The sequence below is a fragment of the Vipera ursinii genome, assembly GCF_947247035.1.
Source record: "Vipera ursinii genome assembly, chromosome: 17".
Classification (NCBI taxonomy): domain Eukaryota; kingdom Metazoa; phylum Chordata; class Lepidosauria; order Squamata; family Viperidae; genus Vipera; species Vipera ursinii.
Genome location: NC_139530.1, coordinates 4,146,898 through 4,160,141, shown reverse-complemented (window position 1 = coordinate 4,160,141; position 13,244 = coordinate 4,146,898). Strand labels below are relative to the sequence as shown.

The 13,244-nt window shown below is 55.0% G+C and overlaps 1 protein-coding gene across 1 annotated transcript; it reads left to right on the top strand.

Moving 5' to 3' along the window:
* Positions 1-2,011: 2,011 nt before the first annotated feature.
* On the top strand, positions 2,012-11,090 carry CASZ1 (castor zinc finger 1; the record flags this gene model as incomplete). Its single annotated transcript, XM_083375649.1, has 5 exons — positions 2,012-2,150; positions 2,320-2,468; positions 3,199-3,433; positions 4,240-4,536; positions 5,691-11,090. The coding sequence occupies 5 exons, from the start codon at positions 2,012-2,014 to the stop codon at positions 6,893-6,895; spliced, it is 2,025 nt and encodes a 674-aa protein (XP_083231775.1). The 3' UTR covers positions 6,896-11,090.
* Between the last annotated feature and the right edge of the window lie 2,154 nt (positions 11,091-13,244).

The following is a 13,244-nucleotide window of genomic DNA, read 5'->3' as shown; positions in this document are numbered from 1 at the left end:
GGCATTATTACAAAGTCAGCTTAATTGCCCCCAACAATCTGGGTCCTCAGTTTGCCCACCTGGGGCAGAGGCTGGTGTGTGGGAGCAGCCAAAGGGAGCCTGGCCTGTCTTGGCCTTCCCCGGTCATCTCAGAGAAGTTCGGCGTCCCTCGGGCTACGCCTGCTTCTGGGTCTTCCCCCCTTTGGCTGCTCAGCTTCGGCAGCGGAAAGCCGAAATGGCAACCTTCCTTTATCCCGCCCCCTCTGGATCCTGGAAGGAAGTCCAGTTAACTTTTGGGAGAAGAAGAGGTTGGGTGGGTGACGGGGGGTCGTCAAGCTATTCTCCAAAGCCCCCCCCCCCAAGGGTGGAGACTTAATCGAGGAGAGAAGCAACCTGGAACTAAGGAGAAACTTCCCGATTCGTTCTTTACCGGTGGAACAACCGCTGGCCACCGGGGCGTGGTGGAGGCCTTTTGAGAAGAGACTAGACAGCACCTTGTCTGAAGTGCTCGGGCGGGGGCTGGACTAGAAGACCTCCAAGGTCCCTTTCCAGCTCTAACCCTGACCTGGGGGGTTGAGGGGTCTGCACAGACTCCGTTTTGTACTTCATCGGCCAGGATGGCAGCAAGGCACCCGGCTGTAGCCAGGGCAAGCAACAAGCAGGCCCTGGGCCCACCCCACCCCACCCACCCCGTTCACCTGGCTCCTGGCTCAGGAATGCCAAGAGGCTTGGCGCTTGGCTGCCGTCCGGCACATCACCGGGGCCACGCAAAAGCCTCCGGCGAGGATACCCGACAGACACTCAGCTCTCCGGGCAACGGGGCAAGCCTCGGCTTGCCTGCCTGCCTGCTGTCCGTCAACTGTCTCACCCCCAGCAGAGCAGGAAGGATGGGGAAGGCAGGGCTGGGAGGAGGGGGGGGGCAGTGTGTGTGTGTCTGTGTCTGTGTGTTTGTGTCTGTGTGTAGGAGAGTCTCTCCAGAAATGCCAGCTCGGCAATGCCCTTCTGGTTGCAGTGCTCGCTTTGCAGGCTGACTTGAGAACAGAACTGGGGCAGAACGTGGCTCAAAGAGTCCGTGGCCCCTGCATTTATTAATTTATCCCCCTTCCCCCCCCAAAAAAAAAACCCCACTCCAAGTCCATCAGCAACGGGGTGGGGAACCACGGAGGAGGCCTTTCCGCTGGCAGGTTACGTTCGAAAGCCCCTCTAGCTCCGGGGTGGCTTTAGAGCTTGTCAGGTTGTGGGGTGGGGGCGAACCGGGGTGGGTGGGTGGGTGGGTGGGGGAGGGCTGGTGCCTGTTTTTTAACCTCCGCTGCTTTTTAATTGATGGCTTTATTATGCTGCTTCTGACGAGATGTATATGGATTTTGGATTTTATTTGTGTTTTCATTGTATGTCATGCTGAGAGAGTATTTGCTATAAGGCAACTAATAAATCTTGGAAATAATTAAATAAAAGTTATAGCGGGCGGCATCTAAGAGGGGCCCCCCTCCTCTCTCTCTCTCTTTTTCTCTCTCTCTCTCCTCTCTCTCTTTTCTCTCTCTCTCTTCTCTCTCTTTCTCTTTTTCTCTCCCTCTTTCTCTCTCTCTCTCTTTCTCTCTCTCTTTCTCTCTCTCTCTCTCTCCTTTTCTTTCTCTCTCTTTCTCTTTCTCTCTCTCCTCCCCCTCCACCCCCGCATGTGGAAAACAAGGAATGCCACTTTTAAAGACGGCCCCTGGCATCGGCAATTTTCATAAATTTAAAACGGCTTGCCAATTAAGCCCTTTTAAAAACTGATCAGTTTTAATTTGTTCAACCTGCCAATTAATAAATTAAGTCCGGGCGGGTTTGACTTGGGTCTCTCTGTAAGTCATTTGGGTTATCCGGGAAGTGCCGCCCTCCATCTCCTGTTTGACCTTCACACCCTCCTCCTCCTCCTCCTCCTCCTCCTCCGCAAAGGAGACAGGCAAATCTGGCTTGGGGGGGCCCTCCCTGCTTCTTCCATTTGTGGGGAGGGGCAGCGTCCCCATCTGCCCCCTTCCGATGCTCTGCGAAGATGGGGAGGCGAATTCTCTCAGCAGAGGAAGCGTTTGATTCCCGAATCGCGGAAGACCGAGTGCCAAAGTGGGGGTCCCGGCCTCCCCACCCCACCCCACCCCCCACAGCAGCCCCCATCGCTACGGGGCACACTTGGAGTGCCTCCCTTCCCTCTGAGGTTCCAGATCGGCTGTGGGGGAAGCGCTCCGGATCTCTTTCCTCCCGGCCATGGATCCAGATTAGCGTCTGGGCTACATCTGCTCCCGTCTCCCCGGCGTTGGTTGCCGGCTTGGGCCATTGGCGACTCGTTCCCCTCTTTCCTCCCAGGCTGCAAATACAACCAGGTCAACAGCCACTTCCACTGCATCCGCGAGGGCTGCCAGTTCTCCTTCTTGCTGAAGCATCAGATGACGTCCCACGCCAGGAAGCACATGAGAAGGATGCTAGGGAAGAATTTTGACCGCGTCCCCACACAGGTGAGCGTCACTTCCTCCCGGCTTCCGTGTTTGCATGGAAAGCTCGGGCTGTGGGGCCTGTCCTCTCCGGACAGCCCCCCCCCCAAATTTGGCCCTCTGGCATCCTGGCCCACCTGGAGGGAAGGGGTGGTTAGGAGAAGGAGCACCTTCTCCTGAAGCCTCGGCATCCCTCGGGACCACCTAGGGCAGCGGGCAGCCGGACGAAGCCGCCCTCCCCAGACTTGCCGAGGCCTGGACCCCGAAGACACGCCTGGTGTGAACGAAACAGAATTCAATTAGAGCGAAAGAAATTAAATGCGGCTTAATGGGATTACCACCCCGTGCGCCGGCTGGCTTTTTCCCCTCGTGGGATATTAAAAGTCACGATTCCTCAGAGGTTTCCTCGTGGGCCTCCAGAGGGGTGACCCTAGCCCCCCCACCCCACCCCAAGTTTCAGGAGCGCAACTGAGGATTGTCGCCTCCTCCTCCTCCTCCTCGGCTTCTTTCCTGCAGATGGAGGGCTGCTTTGCAGCGTCTCCTGTGCCCCCCACGCCCCCCACCCCGCAGGCAGGGCAGGAGAGTTAAGATCCACAGGGGTGGGGGGGTGGGAATTACCTGCTGCCCCCAGCCACCTTGGCCCCACCTTTGCTTCTGGGAAGAGAGAGAGGCAGAAAGCAGACAGATCTTCTCCTCCCAACCCCAGCTCTGTTTGGCCGCCCCCCCCAAAAAGTCACCCCTTGTCTTACTGCAGGTCATGGGCCACCCTGCTAGGAATGACAGCCTCCCTCAAGTGAGCAGCCTGGCCCCCAGCCCTGCTTCATCAGGCACCCCTGCCTCCTTTCAGGGAGCCCCCAGCCTGATGGACCCCGAGACGGAGGAGTATTTGGATTACGCCGGATGCAGCCCGGGCGCCCTCTCTTCCGAGTCCTCCAACATGGACCGCAGCTGCTCCAGCACCCCGGTGGGCAACGAGAGCACCTCGGCAGGTGAGTGTGTGTGTGTGTGTCCCCTTCTGTCCCCTCCCAGGCTCCCCAGCCGGGCTGGACTCTGCGAGAGGCTGTGGCCTCTGGGTTAGGGGAGAGAGAGGGGGGGTGTCTTCTTTTTTCCCCCTCCAAACGCGGAGGGCCCTGGACGCTCTTGGGATGAGGGATGTGTGGAAGAGCCTCAACGGAGCCTCGGAGGGCTCTGGGAAGCCGAGCCAAGCGCGCCCGGGACGGGAAGTCAATGGCGCTGGCTGAAAAATCTCCACCACCTCATTGATTAAGGTTCACCTCCAATGAATCACTTGAGAAACAGGCAGGCCTGCCCAAGAGCAGCATTTGAAAGGTCTTGACCTTCTGGGAGGCAGCAGGAGTGTCGGTGGACGTCCCTCCCCCTCCCCACCGGGGAAATGCCGTGGGCCTCCCCGGACGAGCCAGGCCCGAGAAGCTGCCGGTTCTTCCCTGACTTCCATTCGACTTCCATTCACACACACACACACACAACCTGGTCTCCCCGGGCAGACCTGCTGCCCACCTGCCCCGGCGTGGGTGGTCTAGCTGCCCTCATGGAGACCCTCCCTCTGCTGCTGCTGCTGCTGCTGCTGTTGCTGCTCATCACTCTTCTCCATTCTCCTCCTCTGCTCTGGTTCTTTTGTCGTACGTGTGAATGTGTCCTCCATTTCCCATCATGCGGCTCACGCTCTTGTGTGTGGGGGGGTCTTGTTTTGGTTCTGTTCCTCTTCTGGTGGTGTTTTTTATTTTATTTTATTTTTCTTTTCCTGCTATTTTTTTTTCTTTCCACATTTCTCCAGGCTGCCTGGCTGCTCTTCCTCCTCCTCCTCTTCCTCCTCCATCTGCTGCGGGTGACGATGTTAGCCACAATGCACCGCCGCCACCTCTGCCTCCATCTTTCTCACAAGCCCTGCTCAGATCTCCCCTCCCCTCCTTGCCCTACCTCTTCTCTCCATCCTGTGTCTCATACTCTTTGCTAAGTGCCACCCTGGGATCCAGCAGAGGCATTGCCTTGCCCACCGCCAGCTCGACAGGGCTCTCACCCATCCTTGCCAGTCCAGCCAAAAGCGATGTCCCGCTAGTGCAGGATGCAGCAGGTAAATCCGACCTCCGCTTTCTCTTAGCGCTACCCCGACATCCCCCATCATCATCATCGGCCAGGCGCTGCTACAGACACGGGTCGTCCCCCCCAAAGGACCAGTCCGCACCCTTCCAGACTGGCAGCGAACTTTCAGCTGTCTTCTGGACCAGTTCCGGCGTCCCGCCCTCGCCAGGCCCACCCCTGTGACACCCCGTCCTTCGAACGGCCGCAAAGGCCATTGTTTGCCTTTTGATGTCACCATCCTCAACATAAAACTCCAGGCATTTTCTTCTCCTAGCATTAAATGAGCAACGGCCACGCGTTCTGGACTTAGTAGTGAGGGAAGCGTGGTGAGAGAAAAAAAACAAATCTCTTTCGTCCCTCTCATTTTAAGAGGAATTCAGATCAAAATGGAAAGCAAGGCCCCGGGGGAGTGCAGTCCTCACAATAAGAGAACGGTAATCTTGGGCGCGACGTACAAGGCACTCTCTGCTGGGGACATGCTTGTCTGAACAGTCCTCGGCAAAGGACCTTGCTTTCTTCCAAACGAAATCCTAAAAAAAAGGAAATCGCTGTTGAAACGTAGTAAAACAATTTTTTTCCCCCTGAAGGCCACTCAACCATACAAGTGGGCTCAGAAATACTTTTGCCCAGTCCCGGGGAGATGGTGCTGGTGGAGAGGTAGGGGCCATCTGGGTCTCGGAAGGATTTCTCTTCCGTAGGGCAGAGGCCCCCAACCTTTCGGGCATCACCAGGCACCGGTTCCGTGGAGAGAGGTCTTTCCGCAGACCGGAGGGGGTGCGTGGTTTTGCGTGCTGCCTGCATCCCACGGATGGGGGCTTTGCTTGTTTGTGCAGAGCGATTGCTGGCACGCCGCGTGGCCCGGTACCGGTCCACAAACCGGGTGGGGGGTTTGGGAACCCCTGCCGTAGGGGAGGCACCTCTCCTGGGTCTCGCAAGGTGACTCCACTTCGAGACGGGATCTAGATTGCGCTCGACCACAACCTGGCCATTAAAAAAACAACAACAAAACCCCTCGTGCCGTATCAGCCAAGACAAAATGCTTTTTGCCTATTTGGGAGGTGGGGGTGGTGGGGAGGGTCTGGAAGAAAAAAAAAAGTTGGGGGAAATTAGCCTCTTCACAACGCAACCTCTGCCTTGATTCCCCAGGGAACACAATCACCATGCCAACCGCCGCGGGGGCCAAGAAGCGCTTCTGGATCATCGAGGACATGTCCCCCTTCGGCAAACGGCGCAAGACCCCATCCTCCCGCAAGATGCTGGACGAGGGGATGATGCTGGAGGGCTTCCGGCGGTACGACCTGTACGAGGATTGCAAAGACGCCAACTGCCAGTTCTCCCTCAAGGTCACGCACTACCACTGCACCCGGGAGAACTGCGGCTACAAATTCTGCGGTCGCACCCACATGTACAAGCATGCCCAGCACCACGACCGAGTGGACAATCTGGTGCTGGACGACTTCAAACGCTTCAAGTCCTCCCTCAGCTGCAACTTCCCCGACTGCCAGTTCTCCGGCAACAGCACACACTTCCACTGTCTGCGCTGCGGCTTCCGCTGCACCGACAGCACCAAAGTGACGGCCCACCGCAAGCACCATGGCAAGCAGGACGTGATCAGCGCCGCCGGCTTCTGCCAGTTCAGCTCCAGCGTGGACTGCGAGGTGGCCGAGTGCAAGTACAAACTCAAGTGCTCCCACTTCCACTGCACCTACCCCGGTTGCAAGCACACCGTGGTGGGCATGTCGCAAATGGACTCGCACAAGCGCAAGCACGAGAAGCAGGAGCGCGGAGAGCTGCCGGCCATCTCTCCGGGGCCCGAGGGCCTCCCTGCCGCCCCGCTGGAGTACGAAGGCCCAAGTGCTTCCGTCAACCTGGACAGCTCCCTCAACCTGAGCACAGACGCCAAGAGCTCCCTCTTCTTCCTGCAGAACGCGGCGGGTGTGGGGCTCAACGACTCCGTGGACCTCAGCCAGAAGCCCCCCGAGGGCGGCCTCCCTTCTGCCCCGGGGGAGAGCCTGGCCACTCCCGCCAGCAAGCACTTCCTGGCCACCTGCGGCAATGTGGAAGTAGAGGACGATTCTTCCCACGACGACGATGAAGAGGAGGAGGAAATGAACGAGGAGGAGGAGGACGACGACGACGAGGAGGAGGAGGACGAGGAGGAGGAAGACGAGGAAGAGGAGGAAGAGGAGCTGAACACCGATTCGGAAGAGTCGCTCCCCGACACGCAGGGCCTGTCCACAAAAGACATGAACGAACTGGAGGAGGCTTTTTCCTCCGCCGCGGATCCCAGTGATGCTTCCACGCCCTCCGGCGACCCGGCCACCGCCCCGGCCCCCGAGGCCTCTCCTTAAACGAGCAGCCGCACGGCAGCGGCGGGTGTGGGGGTTTGGCCTTTGCAAGCTGAGGAAGCAAAAAAAAAAACAAACTGCACGAACAGGAGACCTTGCTGTGTGAGGGGGAGAGGCGGGAACGAATGCTAGACTGGGCGGAAGAGCAGCAAAAAAAAACCACAACCCCACGACTCTGACCCGGGAGGTGCCCGCGAGAGACGGAGGGAAGCACTGAATTCTTGGACCACACAAAACTACGGAGACGTGGCCGGACCGTAGAGGAAGCGGCAGCGGTGGCGGCGGCGGCAACATCCTGGGGGATAGGGTGGGGTGGGGTGGGGCAGCAGGAGGACCCATCTGTTGGGGTGCACATGTTTACAAGGGGGCAGCAGGCAGAGCACGGTGGTCCCGCGATGCAGACGGACTTGACCCTCCCACTTCTGGATGGATGTGCTCCCCGTGGCAGGACGCGGCCTGCCTCTTCCGAGCCCGCTGCCCTTGGCGGCGGTGGGAAGGCGGGATGCGTTGGGTTGGGTTTTTTTAACCCTTCGACTCCGGTGTGTGTTCATGTGTCCTCTTAATACTCCTCCCGTTCTCAGGGAGACCGGGGTGGGGTTTTTTGTGTGTGTGTGTGTGTGTGTGTGTGTGTGTGTGTGTGTGTGTGGCAGGCAGCTAGCATCTGTCGGGAGATAACGAGGAGGGATGAGCGCGTTGTAAGTCCTACGAAATATAGATATATCTATCTATCTATAGATGTAGATATAGATATACGGCGGCAAAGCTGGATTCGGTTTTGCTAAGCTGCAAGCCGAGTCCTTTTGCCCCGGAGGGAGGGGAAGTTAAGGGACAGACGGGGTTGGGTTCCGGTATGGCTTATATTCCTATTCCTATTCTTCCCCCTTTCTCCGGCATCAAATGAACGGGAGAAACGGGAGTCTCAGGCAGCTGGGAATGCTTGGAACAGGGGTATTTATTATCAATTTTTTTTAAAGAAAAAAAAAGAAAGGAAAGGAAAAAAAAACACACACACACACCCAGAGGTGGGGAAAACACGAGATGAATTGATCCAGGCTGAGAATGAAATATCAGTAGTAGTAATAATAATACTAATAATACTAATACTAATAATAATAGTTATTAATTTTACTAAGGAAGAAGGAACTTCTTTATAATGTGAGTCTCTCCCTGGAGTTGGGGGGAAGGGGTGTCTCCTGCTGATGGAGCTCTGGCTGGGGGGGGCCACTGAAGGAACCGGGGTGCAGCTCTAAGCAGCCCAGCCTCCGGAGGGTGGGGTGGGGGTCTTTCAAGCCCAGGACTCCCTCCCGGGTTGGGTTGCCGGAGGAGGAGAACCGGGCCCCATTTGGCTTCTCCCCTAAAGCAGGTGGAGCCATCTAGGGAAGCATTTGGCCTTCCCAGTCCAGAGCGGGGACTGGGAAGGTCAAGTGCTCCAGCCCCCCCCCCAAAAAACACTGGGAAAGTCCAGGCACATCCTAGCCGGAGCGACCTACTCAAGCCTCCTAAAAGAGAACAGATGCCCGGCTTGGCGTTGCCTCGGGTGGAGAATGAAAGGTCCTCGGAGGTCTTCCGCATCGGAGACCTGAACAGCCGGGGTTGCTTTGCGTGGGCGATGGGGCCGTTCTCTTTCTGCGTCTTGTGTCTGTTGTGCTGTTGGGCCACAAAAAAAGGGGGGGAATCACCAATGGTCACCGGTCACTTCCCAGTGCAAAGAGTGAGAGTGTAACCCAGGAACTTTTGTTGAACAGGCCTTTTGGTTAAAATCTACCAGGATAACTCCTGCCACCATCCAGGTTATCAAGAGGCGAAAGGAATGTTGTTGTCGTTTTGATCTGTCCTCGTGGACAAAACACGGATCGCTCAGTATTTCGGGATTTCGATTTGGCAGGCTTTTTTTTAAAAATGGTTGCGCAGTCGGATGAGATTGTCCCCCCCCCCCATTAATAGCAAGATTGGTTTGTCGTAAGACGGTGCACAGCGTATCGGATCGATTGTATTTTAAAGAGTGGCGAGAACCGGGGTTTTTTTTTGGGGGGGGGTTTACCCCTCCCCGTTCTGACTTTCTGACGAAAGGTCAGCACCTCGAAAATCTCCCTCTACTTTGGCCTGGCCTGGCAGGGCTCCCAATTCTAGCCCGATCCTCAGCGGAGCGAAGAAAGGGGGGGGACCCGATCCCAGAGTAGTAGTAGCTTGGCTTCCCTTCCTCCACAAAGACGCAAGGCTGGGACGACCGTGAGCCAGAGCGACCACAGCAGGGCGCCGTTGTCAGATGCCCAGCTAGACACCCCCTCAGCGCACTCCTGCTTCTCTTTTTAACTTCTTGGGTACCTCGCCCCAAAACGGTGCTATATGGAAACCTCTCGTTTGCGGTCCTGGTTCTGGAACGGGTGGACGCCTCTGTGACTAAGCTTCTCCCACCCACCCCCCACCCCCAATCCCCAGGTACCTTGAGAGAGGACACGGTGGTCCTCCCCACAAAACTGACATGAGTAGCACACGTGTTTGTGTGTGCGTGTGTGTGTGTCTGTGTGTGTGTGTTTACAAGACTTTCAAAGCTGTTGTGACATTTCTCTCTCGTGTCTTTGGCAATACGAAATCTCCGGCCGCTTCTGGTCAGCGGCCTTTAGCAGCCGCGGAAGGAGGCAGGTAAGGAAAGGGGGCGGTGGGGCTTGCGGCCGGCCACGGGGATGCGAGGGGGCAAAGGGCGATTTGGACCCACCCACCGGCTGGCACCTCTTTAAACCGAGCCTGCATTTGTCCCGGGAGGGGGTGGGGGCGTTTACAGGCGAGTTGCCAGTCCGAATCACAGCCACAGCCACACCCAAAGGTGTGCGGAGTCCCCTTTTTCTGCTTGGATGCAGAGTCCGAAACACTAAGTAGATTAGTTGCCCTTTGGGGCAACTGATTTTTTTCCCTGCCCCCACCCTCCCAATTGGACATGGGAAAACCCAAATTAAGGGTGCATCTTGTCTGCTCAGCAGTCTTCCCTGTGTCTGGGGCTTTTCCTCCACTTAAAAAAGTTTCTTTTCCAACAGCGTTGTTTGGAAATGCTTTAATTCCCGCGCCTTGTCAAGCGGCACCTCGGCGGAGAGTCGATTCAGGAGAAGAAAGCGTTTAATATACCCAGGTATTAGTGGGGGGATAGATAGATAGATAGATAAGATGAACAGGCTTAAGTGCTGCGATAAAGAGTCGGGCGTGTAATTTTTCAACAGACCGAGAGAAGCCGGCAATTTGGGGGGGGGGGGGGAAACCTGGCAACAGCACTGACATTTTTTTCCCCCTTTCTTCATCCGCTTTGTCACCCAGCCTTGCCCGATCTGATCTTTAAGCTGAAAATATTAACCCACTTCAGTTACGTAAATGGATGTTTCCAGCCTTGGGGGAACATCCAGCAGGGCCCAAAAGCCATTGGGGTGCGCAGAGTGTTTCTCCACCCATGTGGCACATCAGTCACTTCCAAAGGGCACCTACGAGGACAGTTTAGGGCCGTGTGTGTGTGTGTGTGTGTGTGTGTCTTTGTGTTTGTGTGTGTGTGGTTTTTTTTCCTTCCCAGCCCCCCTTTGAAACGGAGCCAGGAAGGTCTTTTAAACCCATCATTCCCTACGGACTCTGACCTTACTCTTGCTTTGTGGTTGAACGGGAAAACAGCCACCCCCACCCACCCCCAAGCTAAATAATAATTTTTTTAAAAAAAAATAAATAAATTAATTAATCCCTGCCTTCTGAAAAGGAAACCCATGTTTCTAGGTAGGTGCCCTCCCCCCCCATCCTGAAACACACCCACATACATAACAGACATAGGGAGATTTTTGTGGGAAACTTCTTCTAGCCTTTGTAAAAACCATATTGCACACTAGGACTATAAGCCATTGCTAGCTCATTTTTGAATTTTAAACTGTGTACTTCCTTTGGTTGTTTTTAATTATTTTCTCTTTCTTTCTTTCTTTCTTTCTGTGTGGGGGTGGGGGGGGCAGAGGGAGGGGGGGAGAAGCGATGCTTGAACTACCAATGCGCTTTTTAATGTTTTATAAATATGTATGTGTATATATATATATATATATATATATATAAATATATATATATATAAAATATAAAATAATAGGTATGCACATATATCTATGTGTGTGTATATATCTATATGTATATACCTATATATATAGATATATAGCTATATATAGGTTTTGAGACAAAAAAATAATGAGGAAAGTGAAAAAAAAATAATCCTACAACAGGACGGTGTGCTCTGATTTTACTTGAATTTGGTCTTCTCGGCACCTACGTTATTAAGAACTGAATATTTTTCCACTTGAATTTAGCGCTACTAGAAATTTAATATATGTGTTTTATTTATTTGATTTTTTTTTTGCATGACTGATGCAAGGTTTGACATTTTCACTCAATAAAAACTGGAAAAATCAAAAACAAAACGAAACGAAACAAGCAAAAAAAAAAAAAAAAGGCCCAGCAATCTTGGCTTTGTAGTGGTTTGTGATTTGTCTCGTTAAAACGGGTGACTCCAGATCCTGTTTCGGCTTTTGCAGCCACAAGAGACCCTGGGCTGATTCCTCACTTGACCCCCCCCTCCTCCTCCCTCCTTCTCTGGGCCTTTCCCAACTCTGGAGGTGGAGGGTGGGAGACCACCCAGAAACCCTGAACCAGCAGCTTGGCTCTGGGGGGGGGGAAGGGGGGGCTGAAGGGAGACAGATTCCTGCACCCAGGGGGACCCCTTTGCTGTTAAAGGCCCTGGAAGCTCAGCCTTCACCACCTATGACATTCCCGGGGGTTGGGGGGGAAAACACAACACTTTGTGCCCCGCAATGCCACGGAGGGTGGCGGCCAGACCCCCAGGACCCCCAAAGGCCCTTTCCCAGGATTCCTGGGGGTGGGAATCTCGAGTCTCCCCACAGGCCCCCCCCAGCGTTGGGAGAGGGCCAGACAGGCAGGCAAGCGGAGGGGGTGAGGGCCAGTGGGGAGCCAGCCTTGGGTCTTTACGCAGCTGCAAGACCCCCCAGGACGGGCTCCCCACCCGGCCTCTCTCATTGGGGTGGTGTCCTCGCTCCCCACCCAGGGGCAGGAGTGGGTCCGAGAGCCACACACACACGGCCCAGCCACACGTCTACACAACCCCGTGTCCTGGGAAGCGAGCGAGTAGCCCCCTCCCCCATCTCCATGAAGACTTCCCGGAAGAGCCGTCCTCTCGGCTGACCGAAGCAGCGGCCTCCAGATGACCAGCGGCCGTTGGGGGCAGGACCCAGGATGCCCTCGAAGCGAAGAAGCCCCCCCCGCCCCAAGTCCCCTTCCAGTCCCCTGGCCCTCCCGCCACTCACGGCCCACCACCCCAAATCCCCACCACCAGGGTGTATACTGGCTCTGCAGCGGTTACTCCAGGGTGTAGTTGAGAAGTACAGTCCCGTGTAAGTTCTCCTAAAGACATCGGAGAGAGGCCGAGCGCTTGGGGGAAAAAGTGCAGAAGAAAAAGGCTTTTTGGAGCGGGCCAGGTTTGCCGAGCCTCTGATGGAAGATCTGTGGTGTGAAGGTGTGATTCGTCCGAAGGCTTTCACACCTGCACACGATGACTTCATCGGAGGCTCGGCGTACCTGGCCTGCTCTGGAAGCCTGTGGCGCCTGCGGTGTGCAAGGACCAACAACTACCCCCCAATGCTTACCTTTCTCTGGCTTGGCCTCAAAAGTCGCCTGGGGAAAAACAAAAACAAACCCACAAAGGCGACACAGGTTCCTTTTGTGCAGATTAACGTGCTAGCTAGCTCAACACTACTTCCGAACGGATCAATCTGTACGGTGGAAGGCCGTGATAAATCGAGCTTTATTTGATCACAGGATAGGTTCTACTACACAATAACTCACCGTTTCTGCGAGAGTTCCGGCTGGTTTTAAACCAGCCTCTCGGCGCAACCACGACTAGGTTTGAGAAGAAATTCCGTTTTATTCTCCTCTTCTAAAGGAGAGGGGCAAACAAACGCTCGCATCCAGACGCAATTTTATTTCATTTTTTAATATATATATATATATATTCGGGCTCTCTGAGCAGAAACGAAACGAGAGCCGCACGCCCCAAGACGCAGCACCGGGAGAATCGGGACTCGCTGGAGGGTTCCCACTTCTCAATAAAGAGAAGGGACCTAAACGATGGGACTAAATTAATTGCCTGCAGTCAAAATTCACAATTAAAAAGTACGTTTTGTGGTCTGGCTGCCTGCCTGTGAGCTGGGGTGGGGTGGGGGATGCTTGCCCACTGACAGAATTCCTCAAACCTCAGCCCGAAAGTCTTTATTAACTTCCTTGGTGGCGGTGGTGAGAAATAAAAACAGGAGGCAAAAAAAAATATGCGGAA